The sequence below is a fragment of the Notechis scutatus genome, chromosome 2 (genome assembly GCF_049901735.1).
Source record: "Notechis scutatus isolate UNSWTSFEM ecotype Mainland chromosome 2, rNotScu1.2, whole genome shotgun sequence".
Classification (NCBI taxonomy): Eukaryota; Metazoa; Chordata; class Lepidosauria; order Squamata; family Elapidae; genus Notechis; species Notechis scutatus.
The window spans coordinates 46,302,036-46,326,184 of record NC_142010.1 but is presented as its reverse complement, the minus strand read 5'-3'; the positions used below and the strand labels follow the sequence as shown (position 1 = coordinate 46,326,184).

Below are 24,149 nucleotides of genomic sequence, written 5' to 3'. Positions count from 1 at the left end.
CTGTTCCTTTTGGATTGTGTTTGATTTGTTGGTAAAGGGCATGGGTCAGAGCACTACCTGCTTCTCCCAGATGGCATAAATACTGTAGATTACCGGTGTGCATCCAGCCTCCTGCTCAAGTAGGAGATCCTACACTATTTCAGACAAGTATTTTCTTTAAAAAATCTCCAGTGATGAAGCACTCACAACTTCTGAAGGCAAATTGTTCCATTGGTTGTCTTCCTCACTGTTAAGAAGTTTCTCCTCAATTCCAGGTTGCTTCTCTCCTTGATTCGTTTCCATCCATTGTTTCTTGTCCTGCCCTCGGGTGCTTTGGAGAATAATTTGACCCCCTTTTTCTTTGTGGCAGCCTCACGAATACTGGAATTCTGCTACCAGGTCACCCCCAGTCCTTCTTTTCTCTAGACTAGCCAAACCCAAATCCTGCAACCGTTCTTCATGTTTTCATCAGAACACTTTTTCAGAACATTTGCTAAAATGAACTGGAAATTAGCAGAATCTATTAATCTTATGTCAACTAATTCAGTTAAATATTTGCAGGACAAACAGTAGGAATACCACTATTATCTGGTGCCCATTAAATGCTTCAGCCCAAGTACTGCAAAGATGCTACATTTGTTTGTGTTGCATTTTTTAAATATCTATCAAAAAGATTTCAAAGAGAAATCTATTTTTGCACAAAACAACCTTCCATATCAACATTTGTTTAATATTGTATACAAATATATAATCATGTCATACACAAGTTTTGATTTAAAATATCAAGTTTGTCCCCTTGTTATATTGAGTTAATTCCCCCCCCCCCCTTTTCAATCTCAAAGTCAATTTTAATTTGGTACGTTGTTTATTTACTTTCTTTCTGTACAATCAAAATGAAAGCTGAACTGGAACACTATACTTTTATTTGGCAAGTAAACACTTTTAATTCACAGAAAGTGAATACATTTCTTCTGAGCATGGTTAAGCAGAGTTTCCCACATTTTTAAATTACAATCCACACAATAAAATAAAGATGTCTACGAATTCCTCTTTTAAATTTTCATTGTTGCTGTTACCGATCATTATACTTTTGCTAATCGTTAGTTTGAACTGAAATATTAACTTTATTCGAATCTAGTTGGAACCAGGAATTCTTTTTCATACTGATTCTTACAATAATAGAAAAAGTTGAACGGCTAAAACAGACATCTTTCTCAGTGTACATTTCCTGATTTTGCTTCACCTTAGCAATGAGCATAGAGAAACTTCTCATATTATCATAACTTAGTACCTGGTAATTTCACATCCTCCCCCAACTGAAAAGGTATCAGAATACTGTCACTGGAAAATATTATTTGAGACCCACCTTGCTACATGGAGAGGTATATTCTATCTATATGGAAACTAATGATAGCTGGAGAATATCTAACATCAGCCATAGGCCCTCTGTCCTTCCACAGTTGGATTACTGATATATATGGAATAGATTTCTTTATTTTTTAAAAGACACTGTTCATTTCATTTCTCATTCCAGAACAAAAGGGATAGTATAAGCAACTGATATTCTATTGATAATTCTCTTTATACATATCTTCAAATCCTTTTGTGTTTCTGCTTAACTAATAATAACTTGATTTTGAAAATGATCACTCAAGTCTAAGAGTCCAGAGATCATTTCTAGTACGAGAATTAAGATAGCCATAGTCAGTTTTCCAACTCCAGCTCCTACAAAAACCCATAGTGCCCATTCTTCAGAGATTATAACATTCACACCTCCATTTGTAATTTAATTCATATCTGTAATGGGAGAATATTCAGACTTGAATAGGAAGCATGACTCTTTGGAGCTGCTGTACCAGCAGTGCAGTGATCAGCAAGATTAGTTCTAATTAGTCTCCTAGTTTGACAATCCCTACCTTCCCCATATATTTATCATTGGCCCATGCACAGTTGGAGAAAAATGGAAATTCGGTATGGCTTTTTACGAGTAACTTCGTTTAAACAAGGATCAAACCCAACTATCTGTCACTCAAGGAAACACCTCAGTCTTTTCTTTAAAATGAAACCCACATGTCCACAGACTGCTAAATCTGGACTACAGTACTGCACTATTCTGTGTGATATTCCTTATAAAGAATTACCTGCAGAGACGTCAGCAAGCGGAAGGAGATGGAGAGGTCATTCAGAAATCATCCAGAAGAATGAAACAATGAATACACAGACACACAGACACACACACACACACACAAACAATGTTTCTCACTCCTCTGCTTCTATTTCACCATCCAGCAAAGAATTTCTTCCGGGGTGCTGCCTCTTCTCTTCACCATGGATTTTGCTTAGCTTATCTAGCAAATCTAGCAGCAGGCTACCTTTGCTGCATTCAGAGGACTCCTGGGGGTCACAGAGAATATGATTGTCTGGAGTTTGTGAACCCAGATACCTCTTGCCTGGATGCTGCCGCTTCTCTAAGGTTTCCTCACTCTCAGTCTCATCATCCCAGCCGCGTTTGCCAGGATGCTGTCGCTTGTTGTAAGGCAAGTACCTCTTGCCTGGATGTTGCCTTTTGGATAATTCATTCAGATAAGCTGGCTGGCTGCTTGGAATGCTGCGGATTTGATCCGAGAGAGATCTTCTGCCAGGATGCTGTCTCTTCTCCAAATCCATTACCATCCTCTTCCCAGGATGCTGCCTTTTGGTGATCCAATCCAGTTGAGAAGCATCCGGCTCTGTACAAAGAAATGTTTCACATTACTTCTCACTTGGAAATTGCCAAACGTTTGTTCTTGTTGCAAGTTATAATTATTCAATTTGACTCAGTTAGGCAAAATTGGTTAAAAAAAAGATCATGGTCAAAACAAGGGTTTAAAAATATAATATTTGGAGATGGATTATAAATAAGTGATTAGATGTAAGAATAAGATTCTTTATTTCATGAAGCTGACAAATCTTTGAGAACATGTTATGGATACTTTTGTGAAATGGCTACTGTAATAGTGCTTGTTCACTTCCAAAATGGCTGCCATAACCAGGTATTAAGTACCAATTTGCCAGAATGTCTATGAAGATTCTTAGTCATCCAGGGCATGGTTATCCCCAAAGGTGCTTTTTTTTCCCAAGAGGCAATTAGACTTCCTTGTTTTTCTTTGAAGATGTTTCGCTTCACATCCAAAAAGCTTCTTCAGCTGAAAAAACTTCCCTTGGATGAGAAGTAAAACATCTTCAAAGAAAAACAAGAAAGTCCAGTTGCCTCTTGAAAAAAAGGCACCTTTGGGAGTTTACCAGACTGTTGCCTGCACTCCTCAGCCCTACCTCCTGCAGGTTGCTCCTCCCAGTTTACAATTGCCTTTATTTCTTGGGCAGGTGGGCTTTAGGATTTTGAAGTATTGAATTGTAGATGCCCATCTCTGGACACAGACAAGTGTCCATAGACATATGAGTGGATTCTACTTGAAAACGGATTCTAAATGCAATAATTCAAGAAATAACATAAATACCTTTTCCAATATTTGACTGAAACGTGTGACTAAAGAACATTACTTGATTAATTAGATAGATATTTGGGAAAGTGGAAGGAGAATTCATTTGGTAGCTTGAGATATCACTATTAATAGAGGAAAAGGTTTGACTCTTTCAGTATCAGTAATACACTGACATTAACATATCATGTTAGATTCCATACACTCCTCATGATAAGTATTAAACTATTCACACAGAGGTTTGGCTATAGGCACAAGAAATATAACCTCATATATTTTAATGGCAAGGAACAATTTTTTGGCATTCCTCACAAGATGCCCTCTTCCCGAAAATCATTTTGCACATAGCTGTTTATAAAATTCACTAATCACTATCACTAGACTTCTTCCATTCAAATAGAGAATCGGAAAGGAGGTTCAAACAGTATATGTAATGTTCTTTGGATATATTATTTGCCATCCTCTGATCTGCCATCAGCTCCATTATCAAAGTCAGTATGACAGAATGGAAACAGCAACTCCTGTCTGCCACTCTGTCATATGACTTCCCAGGCAAACTTGTAGGTGCTAGCAAGAGTGTGGGAAAAGAACCCAAAAAAGTTTTTTTCACACACAAAAGAAAACAATTTTAGTCAATTCAAGTTCCCACTGGGGCAGCTGGAGCTTGAATTGATTAAGAAACTGGCATGACACTGGTTGTAGGGAAATTGGAAAGGGAGAAAAAGAAGAAAGATAGAAGCAAAATACAGGCTGCAGAAGATTCCAAGGTGAAACTGGCATGGGGCCACTATAGGATCCACCTATCCTGCACAGATAACTTGCAGAAGAAAAGGATCCAAAGACACCAGAGGGAAGGGATGTCCAGCTAAGTTTTAATTGGAACCCTTAATTAATTCACTGGGGAATTTAATAGCAATTTATATTTTTGGATAGGAGCAATATCATGTTATCAGAGACATTAGTATTGCTGACAGGGATCTAATTAATCCCACAATGATAGCACAATTAAGCCATTAAACTTGTCTACATTCTCCTTTGAAGGCAGACAATAGATGGAGGCAAAGAAGAAGAATTATAAGTCTATCATATGCACCAACTGCTTAGTTATCAGACTGGAAAAAATAAAGCTTTCAAAAAAAAAAAACCTCATGTCTTTCTATCTTTGTTACATTTAGGAGAAAGAAAATGGTTGATATGGTTCACATGAAGGCCTTTGGGTTCTGTATTTGTCTGATCAATTCTGAACATTTATGATAATTGGCCCATCCATTAGGTAGAGTGAGCCCTGCATAGAAATTTTGAGAAAAGTGCGGAAGCAGAAATGGTAACTTTCTGTCTATTGTATCAAAGCCATCAACTGCCTATTTCTTTTAGAAAGCAGATATATATATATGTCGCATAGCACAATCTGACTTGTGTCGAATAAGCTACCCTGTTGCATCCCAGATAGTGTAGTGAAAAGTGCTACACCACTATTACTGTTAACTAAAAATCAACAAGCTGAATGTCGACTTCTCTGAATATTAGCTGTTCTTCACAACTCTTTCCCAACCTCTCTGGGAAGGGCCAAATATTAAAATTTAAAATGATAATATTGGCATGTTTATTTGAATGTTGAATATGGTAGAAAATAAAATATTTTTTTTCCAGGAAGACTAGTCTAGTCTTCCCAAAATTGGTGTCCTCCATAGGTGTTCAATTACAACTCTCCACCAGCATACAACCGAAAACATAGGATTTCAAATTTGCTTTAAGATATAACACAACTTTTCTCCATCTCAGCAACCAAGAAAGACGTGCCTTATATTTCAACAGTTGTGTCTCCCTGCTTCCCACACCTCACCCCACCCATCCCACCCCACTTAAAACTGGAAAAATACTGTGAAGATTTTTCTGGGCAGAAATTGTACATATAAAAAAAAAACCAGGAACAAGAAAAGAACTTCATCGGTTATGTAGCCATAGAAGTTCTCGTGTTCATATTTACCTTTATCCAGATTCGCTTCTGCATCTTCTATCCTTCCGAAAATGGAACTTAAGATGAGGCTTTCTGCCTCTGGGGAGAGGTCATCAAAGAGACTCTTTTCATCATTCTCATCTTCTTCTGGAAATTGCTGCCCCAAGTTGACACGCACACTAGTAAAAACCAGGAATAGAAACAGCAGCCGCCGCCAAATGGAGATGGACATGGCAAAGCCAGATCCTATAAGCAGAATGTAGAGAAAAATGGTTTTTTGTAGAGTGTAGAAAATGCAGTATTCCTAATCACTTGGGGGGAAGTGGTGTGTTGAGGGGACACATGAAGGCTCTTCTGTTTTTATGCACTTCTAATGAAACTAGGAATGATTAATTATTACTTGAATTTTCTGTGACCTCACTTAGGTTTGCCTAAAGATCTTCATATGAATTTGATGTTCCTCTCTGAGCAAAGATAAGGACTATAGTATGAGGAAACAATCTGATTTATTATTCTTTATGCATGTGGTTTATCTGAAGCCTATTCACATGAAAGATCTAAGGCTATGTAAACTTTGTATCAATACATCAGAACAAGTTCTGTATCATATTATATACACAATTTCTTTTAAATGCTTATATTTGAAGTAGAATAACTGTACAGAATTATTATAGCATGAATTACAATGCTTGTATTATACTGTGGTACCGAATGATGCTTTAAAACCACATGGCTTAATTACAATTTTCATGAAATCACTGTGGTTTTTTTTTTTAACTTCAGTTAAATAGATTCTAATGTTTTCAGAACATTTGAAAAAGAGAGAAAAGCTGTTCTTTTGTGAACACTTAACTAAATGACTTAAAATACATTTTATCTTTGCTGGCAAAGTTAACAGCAGTTGTAATTTTAAGATCTCTTCTATCTATCTGATTCTGTGTTGTGAGCAAACAGTTAACCTTGATCCTTTTAAATGAGAAGAGAGAGAGAGACAGAGATTGTCATTTCCATACACCTTCAGGTTAAAAATGTTACAAAACAAGATTAAATTCGGAAGGTATATTTTTCCCATCCTGCTTTATTAACTACTCAGAACAATTGAATAACAGCTGTACACAACTAGATAAATCTGTGCAATGTTGATAAGAAAGGAAAAGTTTAATAGGCAAGACAGCCTGCAGAGAGAAAGTAAAGTGAATTCATTACCTTCCTTCCAGGTGCTTTAATCCTTGGCTCAGATTGTGAAAGAAGTGCGTCGGCTCACTATTTTTCTGTAGCTACTTACACGTTTCACTTCAAAGTTGCCTTCCTCCGGTGGAATCACAGATGACAACCACCAGAAGTGCTCCTGAGTTCTTTTGGGTAGATTAAGTCTTCTTCCCTTCTTATAGAGAGCTGCCTCTGGACCAATTATGCAAATAGTTGTGAGGTAATATATGTGATGTACTGTGTTGCTCCTGCCTCCTTTCATTGATGTCAGGGATGTGAAATTTGTGCGCATGTTAAAATTCTGGCAGTTGTGAGCTGACCTCACTTTGTTAAGGGTTGCTAGAAAAGAATTGCTTCAGGAAATAAGATAAGATGACGGATATGCCTGTGTGTATATGTCAAACAATTGTTATGAGGCAAGCCCAAGCAGGTCATTAATGAGATCTGAAGAGCAAAATAGAATCAATAAATGATATTATTTGTCCTCCTATCTGTGAATTTACAGTTCAGTAATTGACAGTTTGCTAGACAATACTCCACAGTTCTCTCATTTCCATATAAATTCCCTCCATATAAAATCTTGAATTTTACAGAAAGCAGAACAAGGTTTCATTTGGGTAACAAAGTGCTGTGTCAGTACAACCCTCTGTTTTCATCTGGAAAGACTTCTATGTCAGTTTAGAGATGCTTTTTCTCTACTCATTTGTATATGGGTGATTTGCTATTTCAATTTGAAAAAAAGTCGCAATCTAGAAAATATACAAATATGAATGTGCTATGCAACCATACCAGATTGTGACATCCAATTTCTTCATTATACATCTCATGATATTCTGGACTTTTGCAAAATCCTTCATTTTCATATCTTATTTTTCTACAATTGAAAAATATCTAAGAATGGCTTCACTATTCTTTACAATTCTTTTCAAATAAATCTATTCAATCTTAAGTATTTAAAAAAAGCTGCAGTAAAAGTCTACATCCAGATTTTGGATGACTTTGGCAAAATCCTGATTAAAAGTTATATTAACTTTTTGTTTAAATTTTCTTGAACCAAACATTGAAGTTATTGTTCAAAATAAACTTGTGTGATTTGTTTGAAATAAATTAAACTTTGAGGTTTTGTGTTATTTATCAATGAATGAATAACCTAATGTTTTCACCAGCTGCTATAAGGAATAGTTTCAAGATATTTTCAAGACACGTCTTTCCCTTTCCCTTTATCAAAATGTTTTCAAGATAAGCTGATGATCAAGGAAGGTGAAATTGCCATTACAGTCTAAATATCACAAACAGCTATTTCATATGGATTTAAAACTAATATTTTAAAAAGAGACACTCCATGTAGATACCCAACAGTTATCAAGAAATAATATACATGGTCTATACAGTACAAACTCTGCTATATAACACTCCTTTATGTATGCAACTGAATAATTGTCAGATGAAATGATTTCTTTATTTTAAGCAACACTGGACACAGTGAGCAATGTTTGTATTTATGTGTGTTTGTGTGTGTGTGCGCGCAATAGACTAATTTGTAGTCCTGTCACTTCTTTTCAGAGATTAAACAATATGGCTTTATCATGGAGAAAGTCATGCACCTGAGGGCAAGACAAGAAGTAATGGATAGAAACTTATCAAAGACAGATCCAACCTAGAATTAAGGAGAAACTTCCTGACAGTGACAACAATTAATTTGTGGAACAGCTTGCCTTCAGAAGATGTGAGTGCTCCATCCCTGGAGACTGGACAGCCATTTGTCTGGACAGGTGCAGGATCTCCTACTTGGGTAGGGGGTTAGACTTAGAAGACCTCCAGAATCATGTCCAATTCTGTTATTAGATTTTTATCTTGTCTTTATTACACCATAAGTAACTCAAGGCAGTGAACACACATAATACTCCTTCTTCCTCCTATTTTTACCAATGGAACCGCTTGCCCTCAGAAGTTGTGGGAGTGCCATCACTTGAGACTTTCAAGAAGAGATTGGACCGCCATTTGTCAGAAATGGTCTAGGGTCTCCTGCTTGGGTGGGGGTTTGGACTAGATGACCTACAAGGTCCCTTCCAACTCTAATTATCTGTTATCTGTTTTTTACCACCACCACAATCCTGTGAAGTGGGTTTGGACAGAATGACTGTCCCAGAGTCACCTGGCTGGTGACTTTTGGAGAAAGGGGCTCCATTTAATAACAATATCAAATAATGCTGTACTATGTAAACAAAATTGTTGCATTTGAATAGGATAAGCAGCCCCAAATATTCGCTGATGAAATGAAAAAGAGACCAACAGATGTCCATACATGTATCAACTTCTGAAGCTTTCACTGAAGTAGCATAAGAAATATGACAACCAAGCTGAGGTCTTATTTGGTAGCTTGGTCACATTTTCACCCACCCCTCTGCTCGTTGTCTTCCCTGGCATTCTTCTGTCATGATTGTGAAGTTCTGTTCACTATAAAATTTACAGCTGTAAGCAATTGTTCCTGGAATGGCTTTATGTTTTGGGATGGAAATCACAAAGACTATTAGATGGATATTACAGAAATGTGAGAACAGAGAGTTAAGTCCTGTTGCTAGCTTGATTTTAAAAAACAACAAACCAGTACCTACAACCACTGAAAGCAACAACTTTATTTTCAAACATATGTTAATCTTAGACCAGGGGTGTCAAACTCAAGGCCCATGGGCCAGATCCAGCCCACAGGGTATTTAGATGTGGCCCGTGAGGCTGGGCTAGAAATAGCAAAGGACCGGCCCACAGTGCCTCTGCCAGCAAAAATAGAGTTTGGGGGGGGGCTGTGTATGCTCCCTGAGCTCCATTTTTGCTAGAAGAGGGCTGAAGGGGGTGTGCGAGGCAACCCCGGGCTCTGCTTTTGCTAGCAAAGGGCTAGCAAAAAAAACAAAAAAAAACCCAGGAGAAATGTTTTCCCTTTTGCATTTGAGCATGCAAGAAGGGCAGGAAAGAAGAAAAGGAAAGAGGAAAGACAAAGAAAAAGGAGAAAAGATGGGAAGAGAGCAAAAAAGGAAAAATAAGGAAGGAGGGGAAGGAAAAAGAAGAAAAGGATGGATGGATGGAAGGAAGGGAGAAAGAAAAGAAGGAGATTATAATGAAAGTGAGAGAGGGTCTCAGGGAAGTCCTGCCTTAGCACTTGGCCACCACAGATGCCCCTGACACGAGTGACATCGAGCTGGCCACACCCACCATGGCCACGCCCATACCCAGCCATGCCCTCTGAGGTCAAACACAACCCTGATGTGGCCCTCAGTGAAATTGAGTTTGACATCTCTGGCTTAGACTGAAGAGATGAATTATTTTTAAAACTGTCAAACAAAAGATGTCTTTTTGCTAGGCTTCAGATCTTTTTTTTTTTTAAATTAATGTTAGAAAATTGGAAAGGTAATAAAAAAAGACATGTAGTGTTTCACAGCTCTGTAAGGCTTCTGTCACCTTCCATTTAGGTCTCTGTCACTCTTGTTTTACAATGCTAGACCCTGAGACCTTAGATCCTTAGGATCCTTATTACTAAAAAATTGGATTTAGGCATCTGTAAGTGAATTTAATGTTTGTAGACCAGGAATAAGAAATGGAGGAACAAAACTAACCAAGGATGGGTCAGTAGTCTAGAGATTGGTGACAGCTGCTCTTCTGAATGGGAACCTGAAAAGTTCTATAACTCTAAGAACACAATGTGAATACTTAATAGAGAACTCATCAGTCAACAATGAGCTGTTAAGAATAATAGCAAGAATAAAATTCTGTATTTCTCTTTTCACTATTTGTTCAGAGCTCTAGACAATACCGTCAAAAAAAGGCAATTGGTGCTGAAGATGAGAAACTGACCAAGTACATGCATTTTCCTGCTATAAACATAATATAACAAATGGTATAACCATTTTGCATCCTCTGCACAATGAAGGAAGCAATTGAAATGGTACTTTATCAGAAGTCCACAATAGCACTGGACAACTCAGCCAGACATAATTTAAATGTTTAAAGTCAATAGCCTTTAACAAAAGGCTGAAATAGCTGTTAAGACCAACCCATTGCATTTGTTATTTGTATAAGAGTGGAGGAAGGGAAAGGGAAGAGGAATGAGGAGAGGGAGGGAGAGGAAGAGGGAGAAAGAGGGAGGGGGAGGGCAAGGCTCATGCAAAATGCTGTTTATTTTATTTAATTATTTCCATATATAGTAAAAGTCTTAATGTTCCAAAGTTGTCTGGACCCTTAATTTGTTTATTACTTTCTTTCTTTTTTTAAATAAAGTTTTATTTGGGTTTTCACACATACAAAATACAAATAAAACATCTTTTTTGAAAATAGCATGGTCCCGGGTTGAACTTCTTTATACAGACACAAAACTCAGTTTCATGCTCCTTTTTGTGTTCTATTCCATATCTTATACTATTCTACATTTTCTATATAGTTTTTCCCCTCTTTTAATTCTCTCAATTTTATTTTGATTATCTCATCTCAATTCAAATCATTATATTTATACTTTTGTCTGTTCTGTTTCAATTTCATATTATCTTTTCTCATTAAACAAATTTTCTCCTGTAGTTACTAATTGGAGTATGACACTTTTATATCTTTTAATTACATCCATTCAACTCTTATTTAAACTTCAATATATTCCTCAAGGTTATGACCTTCAATATAATACATAATACATAACTTCCAATCGAATTCTGCTTGGTACATTCTTATAATACACACTATATTCTTTAAAAAAAAAAAAGATTATAAATATATGCAATTATAAACCCTAATTCCATTCCAATTCAGTTCCATCATTAATAATCATTAAAATCTTAACATCTTTAACACTTCTTTTCAATTAAATATCATACTTCCTTAAAGACACATATAATCTTCATAATTAATTTTTCCCTTATTTCTCTTCACATATGTTTTGTAAATCATTAAATATTCATTTTGTTACATTTATTTATTGACAAGCATTCCACTGAATTACGATAGCTATTTTATCAAACATTTTAATCATACATTGTTTCATACTTTCTAAAATTATTTCTGTTTCTAATATAACAATACTATCTTATGTACCTTTGCAGAATCCCTTTTTCCATTAAGTTTTCACCCATTCTCTCTAAATAGGCCCTGTTTCTCTATATTTTGTTTCTGTCCTTTATAACTTCTTTTCCTTTCTTTCTTCCCTCTCTTCTCCCCCCCCCTTTGACCTCCTTGTCTCTCTACTTCTAATTCTCTCTTCTGCATTTCCCTCTTCTGTTGCTTTCTGATTTTATACTTATTTTTTACTCTATTTTTTTTGAGTTGTTTTTCCCAATCTTAAACTTTCCATTCTCTTTCCCCCCTTTCCTTTTATTCCCCCACCTAAGATTACTTGTTCATTAAAAATGGCTTCTTCTTTATCGCAATCTTCTTGTTCTACAGGCATTTCTTGTTGTTTCTCATAATTCCAAATCTCCATTTCTAAAAACTGAAATACGAAGCCAAAAGAACCTCTCCCATGTTGTGCATCTTCTTTGTACTTTTTAAGTTCCATTTTCAGTTCTTCTAAAAGTGGAGCCATTTTAAACAGTTTTAAACAACCACCCGATTGATTTTAGTCATTCAAATACAATAACCAAAAATCCAGAAATCATCAAGTAATCCAAATAGTCCCAAGTTATTTCTTCTTATTTCTTTTTCCACTTTCTCTTCCTGGGGTTTTTGTTGTGATATTTCAGTTAAAATGTATCTTTTGGAAGACTTGTTGAGATTTTGCTGTAAGTTCTTTTTAATTCCAGGTAGTCTCCTCCCTTCCAGATCCTGCCCTTTTATTCTTTTTCTCTCCTTTCCTGTTTTCAAAAGCTTTTGATTATCCAGAAATCTTTATTATCCCTGTGACTATTTATTTTCAGCATTAAATGCCTATTAATGTCAAAGTGGATTTTTTTTTCCAATTTCTTGCTTAAGTCTCTTAGCTGTCAGTATAGGAAAAGGAGAAGAAAAAACCAAATCTTTTCCCTTTTCTCTCTCCTTTGCAGCTTAAAAATCTTCTTAGGGGACAATGTTATTGTTTCTTTTTTTTTAATAGTTTCAATTCCAGGGTACCTTATTTGTTGTTTTTGCTGTTTGACCCAGTCAACCAAAACTTTCTCTTCTTATCTTCCTCCTGCACATTCTTTTCCGGTCGAGTTCTTCTTTGTGGTGGCCATTTCTGACCACTGTTACAACCGCCTTCGGGAAAGGGAGTAATGGCCAGCTGGGGAGGAGAGATGCAGCTCTCCTCAACCCTGCAGGCAGTCTCCCCCTTCTTCACAACCTCTACGGGGTGGCTTAGCCCCGAAACCAGCCAGCTCGGGGCGCTCCAGCAGCGAGCATGGATCGAAGCCTCGCAGAGACAAGGTTTCGGTCTGTCGCCAAAGAAGCTCAGACTGGAAGTTCAATTTGTTTATAACTCTTAGATCAAAATCCAATTTAGCTTCCCCCCCACCTTTTATTTCCAATTTGTTAAATTCTTAAACGTATAGTTAATTTTCTTTTTGTTTAAGAAGAAAGGTAAACTCACAAGGTGGCTTTTCAAATTTGTTATTCTGAAGATTTCTAATAGCCTTTAAAAGGCAATTTCCAAAAATGATCACAAAGTGAGATTTATAAACTCACTATCCTTTGAAAGCCTTCACTATGGCTGTGAACATGATGGTTGGTTGATTCCTTCATCTACTAGTATTCAAACCCACAAGAAACTATTGTCCTACATAGTCTGCTCTCAAGGAACAACTGGCTGGAGCCCTTGTCCTCTGCTGTCCACTCCTTATATGGAGGGGTTTCAAACAATTGGTCTACTTGCCAGTTTTTAAACAGTTCTTAAGGAAAGGAATAATTTAAAAGCATACTTAGTTATGAGGGGTTTTTTTTCCTACTACTTTTTCAAATAGAATTGTCCACTTTCCCATAGTAGCAATATGGTTGCAATAAAATTACAAACTAAAAGAGCATAGAATTATACAATTCAAACAAATACTGCAAACAGTAAAGATGAAATGTTTTTAGACACCAGAAATAAAACAGCCACAGAAAAGAGATCTTTCCCTAGAATCTAAAAAGAATACAAAGGGACCTTGGAGGTCTTCTAATCTAAACCCCCTCCCTGGTCAGGCAGTAAACTCTATATCATTTCAGACAAATGGTTGTCCAATCTCTTTTTTAAAACTTCCAGTATTGGAGCAGCCACAACTTCTGATAAGATTTATTTATCTCATGGTAGCTGTACAACAGCAATGCAATTTCACCTCACCATATTCTTATACCCCTAATGGTGGGAGAACTTCCAGAACATGATGGCATATCATGGCAGCATTTGATACCCTATGTTTTTACCAATAACCATTTATTGTTTTATTGCTGGCACATATTCTTATACCTTAATTCGAATTCAATCTGAGGTCTTCTTTTACACATATTTATGCAGTTAGTGAGATTAGCAGGAATTTTCAGAGCTTGATCGCTGCATCAGGAGGGTATGAGAAAAGTTTGCAATTTAATTTCTTCATATGAAACTAATTTCTCCTTTCAAGAGACTAATCAGGGAGACAATGCCGAAGCCTGTATTTATGCAGAGTAGGTGGACAGTTCTCTCATTCTGACATTCATGATAATAGTTCCATAAACAAATTTGCACTAAACAGAAAATCTATGTCCCCAAAGAAGCTCTTTTCCCTTGAATAATCCCTAGTCACCTGATTGATGCTGCATTTTGCAAATTCAGCCAAAGTATTTATGGTATAAGATAATCAGAGAGAATTCCATCTTTGTCTTTTTAAGACATGTCCATTTCTCCTTTATCCATAAGGGTCCTTATAAAATATTTGGGAAATCAATTTTTCTCCTTTAGTCAGAGACAGATCTGATTTAAGAGGGAAAGTTCTGAATTACGTTTTCTTAATCAGAAGTTTTATTTGTTTATTTGATTTCTGTAGCCACCCATCTCAGTAAATGACTCTGGGTGGCTTACAATTCAAAAACCTATATTACAATTAAAATCTCAAGAGCATTTTAAAACAGTAATAACAGTAAACACCATTAAAACAATTAAAAACCTTAAACCTTCTAATATGAGCACCTACAAAGCAAAACATCTGGCCTGTTAACGATATAGCCAGGAGGAGGGACATGTAGCATCCCTGGCATAGGAGCTACGGGTTTTTAAAGCTTTACGGAAGGCTAAGAGGGTTGGGGACATTCTAATTTCTGAAGGGAGGATTTTCCACAGAGTAGGGACTGCTACAGGCTACTCATCTTTTAATTGTCAACCAACATTCTTCAGGCTGATCGGATCTTTAGCATCTCCATCCTATTTGATCTAATTGGTTGGGTAGAGACTCTGGAAAAAAGTGATCCTTCAGGTACTTTGGCCCCAAGCCATGTAGGGCAGTATAGATTACCACTAGCACCTTGAATTGCTCTCTCCTTCTCCTTCTCCATCTCCGTCTCCTTTATTCAGTCATTTTTTTGCTTCTTGTAACTGCTATCAGAAGACCAGCAAGCAATAGGACTTTCTCTAGATTTAGAAACTGCGGCTCTACATTGTTTTAATGAATGGATTTGAGAGAGTGCTGAGATTCCATTTCCAGAAACAAGAAAAGATTTATAAATTAGATTCTTGGGTTTCTCTTGTATAATACCAAGAAATGTGTGCTACGCATTTTCTGCTTATCATTTCAGGTCCATATGATGCATATGAGGCATATGGGCTACCAAGACACTGAATTTTCTTTTCGTAAAAAATATATTTTGGAACAAAAATCAAATATTTTTATTTATTTATTTATTAAGAAAATTTATATGGCCGCCCAACTCACTCATGGTGACTCTAAGCAGTTTGTGGAAATAAAATGCCAGTATCAAACCCAATAAACCTCTGGCCTCCTGGCAAGAACAATCAAACTAAACACATGATAGGCTCCATATCACCCTGGGAGCCCCAGGCTTACTGGCAGAACCATGTTTTCAGGGTCTTTCAAAAGGGGGCCAAGGTGAAGGCCAACTTTACTTCTGCAGGGGTGTTATTCCACAGGGAGTTAAATAAAATGAACCTAGCAGCAAACTTGCATCTTTCTGTCCCAATTCTCTCTCAAATTTCTGCTTTAATTGCAGATCATAAGACAGCCCTTTTCAACACATCAATCAATTCAGGAGCTTTGCCAGTACAAAAGCATAAACCCCTTAATATCCTGACTTGCTTGAAACTAATAGCAAGCCCCTTGAGAAAACATAATCTGGGAAGACAGTAGATATTGAATCTCAGATAATGAAGAGGAAGACTGGCACTGAATGAGACGAGGATATTAATGTATAAGCAAAGGAACTCCTAATAGAATTAAGGAGCAAATTCTTCACAGCACACAGATAAATCAACTCAACTGTTTACATCCATCTGAAGTGTGGTTCAGGCTGTTATATTCAAAATGTTTATGGTCTGAGGAAAGGGATGAAAAACATCTGCAGAATCTGTCAATGAAGCATGTCACTTAAGAAAGTAAGTTGATTTACAATTTAATGAGGAAGAATAACTGCAATGCTATGGCATTAATCCTCCACATCACTTCCTTGAGACATTCCTTAGTACTAAACAACCTGTTACAGCAGGGGTCCCCAACCGCCGGTCCGCGGACTGGTACCGGTCCGCGGAACAAGTCTTACTTGTTACGCTGGTTGCTGGGCACCGCCATCTTTTTTTGATAAAAAAGTGCTTCCGGTGAGCTTTTCCGGGTAGAAAGCTCACTGGAAGCACTTTTCATCAAAAAGATGGCGGACTCAGCGCTTCGTGAGCTTTTCGGGTAGAAAACCATTTCTACCCGAAAAGCTCATCGAGCGCTAGCGCCGCCATCTTTTGATGAAAAAGTGCTTCCGGTGAGGTCACCAGAAGCACTTTTCGTCAAAAAGATGGCGGCGCCAGTTGATGCCGGTACCGGGCCGCGGCGCCCAGCTGATGCCGGTACCGGGCCGCGGCGCCCAGCTGATGCCGGTACCGGGCCGCGGCATAAAAAAGGTTGGGGATCACTGTGTTACAGGGTTGGCATTTTAAATGCTTAACTATATCCTTAAAAAGACAGAATTAAAGATCTTCACAGATCTCATGGTATATTTCTGTATTGAATTATTAACTGCTTAGTATTGATTATATACATTTATATCTATGTCCATATCCTTTGTGCTAGAAAAATGCACCAAAGAAACTCAAAATCTTCAGGAACACCAAACACAGTCTTTCCATGAGCCATCTGGGTGTGTCAACATTTGAGAAGGAATAGAAAAGATAAAGCAGTGAATATATAAGAGCAATCTGGGATTTAATATTGCTAAGTTTATTATATTTAAGTTAGCTAGTTAGTTATAAATTTGATTAATCTTTTTTTGGGTCATGGTGGGGAGATACATTCAAGTCAATCTTGACTCCTCGCAATTGCCTGGATTATACCCCTGGAATTTTCTTGGCAAGATTTTCAGAAATGGTTTGCTACTGGTGCCTTCCTAGAGCTGAGAGAGAGTGACTGGCCCAAGGTCATCCAGCTGGTTTTGAGTCTAAGACAGAACTAGAACTCACAGTCTCCTGGTTTCTAGCTTGATGCTTTCGTTATTACATAAAACTGGTCAGAGGTGGTATTCAGCAGGTACTGGGCAGTTCTGGAGGACCGGTAGCGGAAATTTTGAACAGTTCAGAGAACTGGCAAATACCACCTCTGACTGGAGATTTTACAGTATCCTTCCCCTGCCACGCCCACCAAGCCACACCCACAGAACTGGTAGTAAAAAAAAATTGAATCCCACCACTGAAACTGGTTCTCTTGACTGGTCTATTCTATTCTTTGAGATACTGTACTATTCCATCTAAAGAATCAGGTTTGTAAGCAGGAGACTATTCTGAGTTTCTAGATTATTTACTGACCAGGAATGCCCATTTCATCAATTGTAATCTGTTCTTAAAAGCAGAACTAATCATGGTTATGCATGACTCAGTGCTATGCATATTTTGACTTCAATAAGTAGCAACATCCAATTGCTACTTCTCAGGGTTAGACTTGATTAGTGGCTACTTGGGAGATTCTCCAGGGAATAAATACCAAGGCTGTAGACTTGGATAGGAAGTTAAATGAGAAATTCCTGAAGAAAGCAATACTACACCAGTTTTGTATTGTTGCCAACAACACGAATGTATCCACAAAGTTACAAGGAATTGACTCACCTTGAGCAAGATGTTATTACAATCATAGTTCTTTTAAAAATTAGATTTGGAATTTGAACTCCCACTTCCAAGCAAGCTAATATTTCTGACTGTCTGCAAGGGCTGAAAATGTATTTACAGAAACAAAAGTGCTAAATTTTTCTTTCCTGCCAAAAAATGTTTTTTTTCTTCTTCTATTGTTCAATCAATCTTAACATCTAAAGTGGTTGTCATGGTCCCATTTTTAAAATAACTACTGGAGATTTTATCCACAATGCTTGATGTTTTACAAGATTTCTTCGGTCAGAAGGTCTGAATGTAAAAAGTTATGGAAAATGTAAAGGAATACCTTTTTAAAAGAAGTGCGTCTCCTTTAAAGAGTGCTTCGAATTTCAGCCAGTTCAGAAACTGGTTGCCAGAATATTAGTCAGCTTGTCAGACAAAGCACGTATCTCTAATCTTCCCATTTATTTCAGTGCCCTTTACAAGGAAATGTTTTTGATTTTAAGGTGCTAACTAATGGTGAGAGACAAGTTATCATAAGTATTTGTTTGTTTGTTTGTTTGTTTGTCATATTTAAGAACTGCCCAACCCCCTCACAGAGGGACTCTGGGCAATATTGCCTTCTAACACGTACTCTGCCTATAATCGTCACATGGATTCTCTTTCATGTCTTCTACTGTCTCACATGTAGTGGACAAACATCCAAGGATAAGGTCTTCTTGATCATCAGGTGATGGTTGCAACATGCTTTTCAAATGAGGTTTCTCTTGGTTTGATTAGTGCTTGCTTTGGGGCAGCTAGAGATAAATTTAGGAAGAATGTAGGGATAAGTATTTGCCTCACAGCTGTGGCTTTGGCGTTACCCTGAAGCTTCACATAACTGTTTTATTGGTGCTTCATGATTTTTGGAAACTAGATTATGGTGTCCCAGCTGACATACTGTACTTTTAAATTGTTTTATTATGATTGTTAGCCTAAGGATCAATCCAACAAAAAGGCAGAGCTGAGTTTAGTAGAGTAGTACATAACACATTAATAATTTCCATGATAGCATAGTGTTTGTGGCATTTCCATATCCATTTGGTTGTTATTACTGGTTATTGGACTACACAGAATTGTGTAGTCAATTGGGCTAAGACAGCTCTCTTAGAGGATGTAGACCTGACTTCAAAATGAAATTGGAAATATTCCTTAATGAACAACGCTCCAGCTCAAAAATGAATCACCACTTTGCATAAAATTAATTCCAATAACGATTAACTTTCCTGTCAGCATCATTTACCTTTTCAACTGATCTCATATCAGAAATAATCTTTAGACTCCATTTGCAGACAAGCATATTTGATCTTCTCACTCACTCAACAGAAAGACATATCAATTTCCATGGGACAATCTGTATAACGCACACTACTTCATAAGAGATAAAGATGTTTTAAGGAACCTTGCGTTAAATGTTTAACATTTCAATTCTTCCTTTCAAGTAGCACATGCCAGCATTCCCAGGAGCAAAAGTTGTTCACTCATGAATAGTGTGAGGAAGAGACAACCGCAGCCATTGCACTACTCAGACTTCCCATGTGGTCTTTTTTATTAGCTGTAATTATAATAATAATTTTATTTCTAAAACATCCCAAATGCCCCCAAGGGTCTTGAACTGAGAGGCTTTGTTTAAAATTAATGATTTCATTATTAAATGGATATACTCAGCGAGTTTATAAGAATGCTAACATCTTAACAAAAGTGGGCAGGTGGCAATAAACTAAAAAAATACAGAAAGAAAGACAAAGCCTGTCCATCCTTCCCCTTAAGCATGTCTCAAACTTCTTCCCTTCCATCTTTTCTTTAACAATAATAGACCCGCTGTACACCTGAACAAAAACCGTAACGTGAAGCTTCAAAAAATCCTATAAATAATTTGAGGACCCAGATTGTTGGGGGGCAATATGCTGATTCTGTAAACCACTTAGAGAGGGCTGGAAAGTACTGTGAAGTTGTATATAAGTCTATTACTATTGCTATTGAGGAAGTCATCCTATCTGTATGTAATGTGAATCCAGGAAGCAAAATTCAATAGACGATATCACTACACCTTTTGAAAGAAATTTCTATGCTTGTTTAAGAGCCTGATCCCACCATTTAGACACTTAAGTATTTAGATTTGGGGGCTGAACTCCCACTACCAAAATGAGCTAATATTATTGACTTTCTGGAAGTGCTAGAAATGTATTTACAGGAGCAAAAGTGCTAAATCTTTCTTTCTTGTCAGGCGTGTAGCTGCGAAGAACAAATATACCAAAATATTTTTCAATTGCTCAATAAATCTTAACCTCAAATGTGGGCTGTCACAGTCTGTTTTTAAAATAGCTGTTGGGAATTTCATCCATAACATTTGATATTTTGCAGGACTTTCTTTGAGTTAAAAGGTCTAAATGCAATTTTTCTTTTGGTATGAAAATGTTGTAGAAATGGCTTGCAAGCATTGTGTGTGATTGCTAACATTATTTAATGTATATTCTGTTTTTTTAAAAAAAAAAAAAAATATTGAAATTCCAAATGAACTTCAGTCTATTTCTGGGGAAGGTTCAGTTCTTTGTACAAGATTTAGTTTTGCTTTTTTAAATTGAGAGCTAGGAGGATAATTTGCCTTGGGAATGAATATGGACAGTCATTATTTATTAAATCCCTAATGAGAAAAATAAGGTAAAAATTGAGAGGGAATTGTCAAAAAGGAAATAAATATTTGCGGAAAAAATAGATAAATGCAGTTTTGTAGGAGACATATAAAGCTACCTTTGCATTTCTATTAAGTCATCCAAATCCTTATTCTGTTCACATATATATCTCTTTCACTTCATTTTGAGAGGATCACTGACTTTTAGAGGGATGCCAGGATCTAATCCAATGGTAGTTTGACAACTTTTTGGTTGGTAGATGCTCTACATTTTTAGGAGGGTGAGATTAGTACTGGGTTACACTCCCATGGGCAAAGCTTGATTCCTTTCCTTGTTTTTAAAATCTAAATTTTTAATTCTTTATATTCATTTATGGTTCCAATAACAAAAACGGTTTTTTCCCCAGTGGGAAGCACAGGAAACCATTGTTTAAATTTGTTTTGTGTGTTTCCCACCGCGAAAAGCAAAATTTTGGTTGCTGGACCATAAATGAGTATAAAGAATAAATTATCACTGTTGAACAATTGTGTTCTTTGAATTTTTGCTCCATTATATGGAATCTGGGTCTTTGTAAACAGAACAGAGTTTGAATGACCTGTCTTCCAATTTATCATGAAAAGCAACCAATTTGTTCTGTCATGCGGAAGTAGCATAGTTATAGAAGAATCATGTACTTAGCTTAAGTACTTACTTACCCACATGGTCAGATCATTTTAAATGTCTCAGATTCTTCACAGTTAGAAGTAGTATTTAAAGCATCCTTTATCCACAGGATATATAGGATAAGTGTGAGCAATTACACTTATATCTTAAATTATATCTTAAAAGTAGAAAATTAATATTATTACAAAGGTGCAAGATACAACACAAAGTAAACCAAGCAAAATACCACATTCTTATTGATCAAAAGGTACATGAACACACATGCAAGTGCTCTCACACACACACACGCACACACATACACCTGGTTGTGCCTCATTATTTTATATAAATAATACATTCAGAGGTAAATCTCTTTGGGGAACAACCAGAACCACATCATGCAAACCAAAGACCAAGACTGAAAAATTCTTCCTTTTTGATTTCCTAGTGAATAACAATGACTGCAAATTTAAGACATGGTTTAAAATTCATTATTCTGCTCCCAATGTTGAAAACAAGACCCCTCTTGGGATATTATCCACCGCTCTCTTGCATGGATCTATTGTAAAACAGCAAATTACAGAGCATACAGCCATGAATGTGTATGAGGGGAGTTGTTTGGGCGAGATTGTGGATTTAAAACTCTGAGAGGAAGAAGTAGCAGAAAGCAGTGGAAAGTGGTAGGTACAGAATTGAGGCCCCTGCTCTGCTTGTCCCTTGTATGAAAGCCAAATTAATTGCAAAAGTAAAGCACTGAATTCCAGAAAGAGACAGGGAGGGAGGGAGGGAGGGAGGGAGGGAGAGAGAGAGCAGGTTTAGTGGGCCCTGTAGATGTTATAACTCAATATATCTTTGTGAAATGTCTCCCGAAAAAAAGAAGAAGCAATCAAGGAAATACAAAATGCAGAGTGGTAGCAATAGAGAATGTTACAAAATGGAATGCATGAAAATGCAGCACATTCTGTCCAGAGGCCTTGAGTTGGCTTCTTGAACTGAGAAAACTTCTGGGAACTGACTTTACTCATAGGAATTTTGAATTTATTGCTTTCTAAGTTTTCCTAGACAACAATGGACATGTTAGCAAACACAGAATCCCCGATAATCTTTTTTTTTTTTAAAGGGAGAGATGGAAATAAATAGAAATGTGCATCGGAGAAATTCTCTTGAGTTTGCTGGAAAAAAATATCCAGTTCCAAGCCGGGAGAAAGGCACTGGAGATAATATGGAGGCTGGAGGCTGATTGGAAAGAAAGGTTCTCTTTATTGATGAAGCCGAACCACCAACCACATGTGATTATCGGCAGCTGACAAGATGCAGTTTAGAGTGGGTGGGTTTTTATACCTTTTGGATTCCTAAGGGGGTCATGTAGGGGTCATGTAGAGGTCATAGCTGGCTCTATAGGTAAAAGAGGAAATGCAAATCCTAGGTGTTTGTCTGAGCTAATTTTGTCAACTTTTTGTTTGTTGCTTATCTGCGTTTCTGTCTTGACCCAGTCTTTCTGAATGGATTGTCAAATCTGCATTTCTAAAAGCTGGCCTCCTCAGTTTCTGCTTGGGGCAGGGAAACTGGGGCTGGTTTCTGCCTCCCTTAAGATTCCCCCCCATTTTTTCCTTTAGGGGAAATATTCTATCTTGCCTTTTTCTAAAACATTTCATTCTTCTAGGATGGGAGGCTTCCCACAAGTTCTCCCAAACAGAGAAATAGCAATAGCACTTAGACTGTTTCATAGTGCTTTACAGCCCTCTCTATATAGTAAGTGGTTACAGAATCAGCATATTTCCCCCAACAATCTGGATCTTCATTTTACCGACTTTGGAAGGATGAAAGGCTGAGTCAATCTTGAGCTGTTCAGGATCGAACTCCTGGCAGTGAGTAGAGTTAGCCTGCAACACTGCATTCTAACCACTGTGCCACCAAGGCTTCTCCTGAAGAAAGAATGTCAACAGATACTCTGGCAATGGAACAGCAGTGGGATACCAAAGGCTGTAGTGGAAAAATACATGGAAATGAATGAATATAAAGCACGGTGAGACATACTAAGCTGGGATATGTAATATACATTCATTTTTTTTTGCTTTCACCGGGAGGTTTGCAACACAATCATGTTCATACTGTCATCTGTGCTCAATGTAAACTGCAATCATGGAAGAAGAAGAAGAAGAAGAAGAAGAAGAAGAAGAAGAAGAAGAAGAAGAAGAAGAAGAAGAAGAAGAAGAAGAAGAAGAAGAAGAAGAAGAAGAAGAAGAAGAAGAAGAAGAAGAGGAGGAGGAGGAGGAGGAGGAGGAGGAGGAGGAGGAGAGGAGGAGGAGGAGGAGGAGGAGGAGGAGAAGAAGAAGAAGAAGAAGAAGAAGAAGGAGAAGAAGAAGAAGAAGAAGGAGGAGGAGGAGGAGGAGGAGGAGGAGGAGGAGGAGGAGGAGGGAGGAGGAGGAAGAGGAAGAGGAAGAAGAAGAAGAAGAAGAAGAAGAAGAAGAAGAAGAAGAAGAAGAGAGAAGAAGAAGAGAAGAGGAGGAGGAGGAGGAGGAGGAGGAGGAGGAGGAGGAGGAGGAGGAGGAGGAGGAGGAGGAGGAGGAGGAGGATAAAACCCAACAGCAGAAGGAGCTTCTGAGGACTCTTCCCTCTTCAGGTCTTTCAAGAATGCATTTATTCTTCTTCAGTTCCACTCATTGGAAGCACTGGATTGTTCTGCCTGTAAGTAGAAAAATGATGTAAACACTTGGAAGGTTGGAGGTGTTAGCAGTTTATTTGCTTTTCCTTTTGTACAGCATGGAGATGAGGCTATGGATTTTTCTGCAGCACTTATGTTATGGCAGCAGTAATTTTTGCTCCTTGTTCTCCTTATTATGGGGAGGGGGCAAGGTAGATGGATGACAAATGATGTCTTAAAGCTGCTTTCAAGAGGAACTGATGATGTCTTTAATCACTCTTTGCTATTCTCCATCATGGTTCAACTCTACAAATAAAGTGGACTTATTTAAGACACTGCTTTCTTCATCTTGAACTGCCCTTTGTGGTGA

General features: G+C 37.3%; 1 protein-coding gene across 1 annotated transcript; it reads right to left on the bottom strand.

Moving 5' to 3' along the window:
- Positions 1 to 1,001: 1,001 nt before the first annotated feature.
- TRH (thyrotropin releasing hormone) lies at positions 1,002 to 6,899 on the bottom strand. Its single transcript, XM_026676801.2, has 3 exons — positions 6,622 to 6,899; positions 5,446 to 5,661; positions 1,002 to 2,708 (listed from the first exon to the last, which is right to left on the bottom strand). Exons 2-3 carry the CDS (start codon positions 5,645 to 5,647, stop codon positions 2,239 to 2,241), a joined length of 672 nt encoding a protein of 223 aa, XP_026532586.1. The 5' UTR covers positions 5,648 to 5,661; positions 6,622 to 6,899; the 3' UTR covers positions 1,002 to 2,238.
- Positions 6,900 to 24,149: the final 17,250 nt, after the last annotated feature.